Source organism: Cornus florida, unplaced genomic scaffold (assembly GCF_030987335.1).
Source record: "Cornus florida cultivar Cherokee Brave unplaced genomic scaffold, ASM3098733v1 CherokeeBrave_3.0.0_Hap2_Chr11, whole genome shotgun sequence".
Taxonomy (NCBI): Eukaryota; Viridiplantae; Streptophyta; class Magnoliopsida; order Cornales; family Cornaceae; genus Cornus; species Cornus florida.
In genome coordinates, this window is record NW_026775581.1 from 74,084,591 (window position 1) to 74,088,436 (window position 3,846).

General features: G+C 34.7%; 1 protein-coding gene across 1 annotated transcript; it reads right to left on the reverse strand.

The window, feature by feature from the left end:
- Nucleotides 1–2,034: 2,034 nt before the first annotated feature.
- LOC132285221 (probable WRKY transcription factor 17) lies at nt 2,035–3,472 on the reverse strand. Its single transcript, XM_059787390.1, has 3 exons — nt 2,738–3,472; nt 2,478–2,603; nt 2,035–2,374 (listed from the first exon to the last, which is right to left on the reverse strand). Exons 1-3 carry the CDS (start codon nt 3,346–3,348, stop codon nt 2,200–2,202), a joined length of 912 nt encoding a protein of 303 aa, XP_059643373.1. The 5' UTR covers nt 3,349–3,472; the 3' UTR covers nt 2,035–2,199.
- Nucleotides 3,473–3,846: the final 374 nt, after the last annotated feature.

A 3,846-nucleotide genomic window follows, 5' to 3' on the forward strand; every position in this document is an offset into this window, starting at 1 on the left:
TTCCCTTTTTAATAACTTGTGCCTGGAAACAATAATAATAATAATAATAGATGGTGCAAAATCTAAAACCTTAATTAATTTTCAAAGAGACCCAATGGATTCCTTGATTGATTTATTGGTTTATTAATTTGTTCCGATTTTTTTTTTAACTCGACATATATTTATGATTATTCCATGATGAACTGAGCAAAACCTAAAACCTCAATAATTGGTTTTGAAGATGATACAAAATCAGGAGCGCAATATCCAAAGAAGATTCACGATCTAAGAGAAAGGGTAGGTTATGGATAGGTTAATTACATGAAAGTTACTGAAAGGAAAGAGAAAATTTTGGTCTTGTATATATATATAAGACTTAAAGAGAGAGAGAAAAAGAGGGAGAGGGAGATGTGGCAAATGACTTGTCTTAATATTAGCTTTCATATTAGTTTTGGAGATAGCAGGAGAGAGATGTCCCCATGAGAGAATCCGTATCCAATAAAAGAGTATTCCTATTTACTCCAAAAAATAAAAACCTACTACTTCACTGAGTCTCCGCGGCTACCTGTGTGTCAAATATAATAAGATCAAGTAATTAGCTATTTGAAAATTTATAGTACATTTTTTATATTTCATCTTAATATAGTATCTTTATTGACAATGAAAGTTTCAATTACCGTATATATCAAATTATATATGTGTTTTATGTGTACATCACATTCTATCTTTCTAAGGCATAGATACTTAAGATTGCATCTAATTGGATAGGCATTTGTTCATTACTAAAATGATCAAAACTAATGATTTATGTAACTCCATAAACAAAAATAAAGAAAGGAATTTATAGAAAAATTGCAAAGCATTGAAAATTTGAAAAAATTTGCGGTTTTTGTTCTAAATTTTGTACCAATCAAATTCTTATATTTGAGTATCATGAAAGTTGCTTTGAAAACAAAAAAAAAAGATGATACCATTATGGAAAACTGAAAAGATAAGAAAAAGGAATTATGGAAACTGAGAAGATAAAGAAATGAAAATTACGTATTTTATGGAAACAAACAAGAATAGTAATGATATTTATATAAGTTGAAATTTTATAATAACACGTCATATTTTTAATTCTGTCTGTTTTAAGTTGGGGTATTAAAGTAGTCAATAATATTATTTCCCTATACATTAATAGTTATAAGTGTCACTTGGTAAATGACAAATCATATGGCTATTAATTTTTTGTATCAGTTACTAAAGCTATAGAACCAGTGTAATTTTATTTAGTTAAAGTTATTATTTTTTTGAATCTTTCATAATGATATTAAAAAAAAAAAAAAAAAAAAAAGTAAAATCAAAGTACTCAAAAGGTTGTTCCAAAATGATTTGTTTAATCTTGTTAAAAAAATAATTAGAAAAAATTTATGATTTAGAGTTTGGACATGTTTATTATTCCCTCCGTCTTAATTTAAGTGTCGATTTTAAAAAATAGTAATTTTTAAGACGGTCTCAATTTAAGTGTCGCTTTTAGGAAATAGTAATTTTTAAGGAGATATGTGGGATATGCATTGTCTCCCTAAAAAGTAGCTAAATTGTTTTTTTTAATTTTAAACATTCAAGTTTAAAATTTAAAATTAAAATAACATATATAAATACGAAAAATATTGTTTTAAAAAGTGAAGTAAATAATTACTTCTTCCTTAGGAACTGTCCATCTATTATGGAACAGAGAGTATTTCAGACATGACATTTATTTTGAGACTTTTCGCCCATAAATCTCCATTTATGGACTCAATTGATAAGTGGGGTGGGAATCCAAGAGTTGTGCATTTAGACTCGTTTAATTAAATTTAGTCAACTTACCCATATATTTGATTGTCAAAGTATTTTTTTATTTTATTTTATAGTCAGCATCCTAAATGAAGACTTTTCTCAAAGCAACCAAGTCACCAAAAAAAATAATAAAGTAAACATATAGACCAAGAGTCACGTTCGAGCTGTTCAAACTTCCAACAGTACCATTTCAATTATCAACATTGACTATCATATTAAAGCAAAAAGCAGACAGAACGAATCTTAAACAGTTAAAATTGAATAAAATTAATCAGATGATTACATTGAGAATCTAATTATCTAAACAATTACTTGTCCTATTATGCCGTCTATTCCTTCCAAAATTTCCATTGGTTGGAAGCCCTACTTTTTGCTTTTCTAATTTTTTTCCACTTTATTTTAAGTTGACTCGAGCACGAGTCCTAGATCTAGGGCCACATTCTCCTGCTTCGCAGGTTGTGAGTGACGATGCTCCCCCTCGTACGTGACTACCAGCATCGCCGGATCATCTTTGGCCCTCTCCACGTGTTTCCTCGCGGGACATCCTCTCACGCTACTGCACTTATAATAGCCCCTGAAATAACAAAATCACACGGTCAGATACGCATGATCAAATTTATAACAAAACCAACGGTCAGATGGCGATTGACCATATAGTAGTGGTAGTTGTGTATTACCGTGGGTATGGCGATCCTTTGATTGGCTTTTGGCCGTACTTCCTCCACGAGTATTCATCCGGAGGAATGTCGGCGACTTTCGAACTAATTGCCGGGATTCTGATTGTTTTCTTCACCCGCGATTTCCTGAAATTAATAAACACATAATTTAATTATATTTAATTTGAAGAGTAATAAAAGACAATTCCTCTAAATAATTAAATATATATAGTTTTCTGAACATTTTTGTATTTAAATGCGGAGGTGAAAACACCACATACCTCTTCTTAGAGCAGTGATAGCTGCTTGAGCCGGACGTTTTGCCGGAGACGTCTTGTGAGTGATCATCGCGACACCTCTTATGCGACGCCGAGAGCGGTGGTTTCCCGCCGGAAACGGCCGGTTCAGGAGCCGCCAAGAAGAATGACGATCCTAGCTTCCCGTTCGATACGCTCCCCTCGCCGGTGATCGACGACATGAACATCGACGAGTTTGTCGAGGACATGCTCAAAGTAGTCTCCTTTGTGAGTTGACTCGCTGAAACCACCATCTCGGCGCTGTCAGGCTTATCTGAACTCGTCGGATTAGGTTTTGTGAAGTCCAGAGTCAACGCCTGACTCTGATTTTGACCGGAGCTCGCCGAACCTAGGGTTGGGGTTTGAGGAGATGAAGAAGGATGAGGGTAAACCGGACCGCGACGGAAACGGGCGTGGCCGGTCCGGTTCAAATTGGAGACGACTTTGTTGAAATTAGAGAGGGTTAAATCAGTGAGTTCTCTGCAATTCATCATCAAATGATCTGAGGGTTGGGGTTGTTGAGATTGGTGAGAGATGAGACGGATCAGATGTTCCATACTCTTCAAGCCGGCTGAGGCAGCTTCTTGGAGCTCCATGGATGATACTGTATAGGTATAGACCTAGATAGAGAAATTGTGAGTTTTTTTTTTTTTGTTTGAATGGTAGAGAAATTCTAAGTTTGATATTAGAGAAAGTGATGAGGGATGAGGAGGGGGGGTGGGGGATTATAACGATGGATTGGAGGAGTTGACCAGGAAGCAGAGTGGAAAGTGGAAAGAAAGGGGAGGGATCCGAGTCAAAGGGAATATGTAATCAGACGGCTGAAATTGTTCAATTGAGAAGAAAATTTCAACGTGTTACCGAGTGGAAAGAAAGGGAGAAGTGATTGTGTGGGTCCCCTAAAAAAGAAGAAGAAGGACGATGAAAAATTAGGGAAGATTACTGTTACCTTTCGGGAAAAAAAAAAAGGTGAAGATCTTCTGTTATGGTAGTAGCTCGATCAATGATTTGAATTTTCTAGTGTGGTCAACAAGGCAATACTTTGACAAAACTCGGTGGCACAATTCCAGGAATAAGGTTATGTTTGGTACGGT

Coding starts and splice junctions, on each gene's coding strand:
- LOC132285221 (XM_059787390.1), bottom strand. CDS start 3,348: ATGGAGCTCCAAGAAGCTGCCTCAGCCGGCTTGAAGAGTATGGAACAT. Junction 2,604..2,737: donor TATCACTGCTCTAAGAAGAG/GTATGTGGTGTT, acceptor TATTAATTTCAG/GAAATCGCGGGTGAAGAAAA. Junction 2,375..2,477: donor AAAGGATCGCCATACCCACG/GTAATACACAAC, acceptor TTGTTATTTCAG/GGGCTATTATAAGTGCAGTA.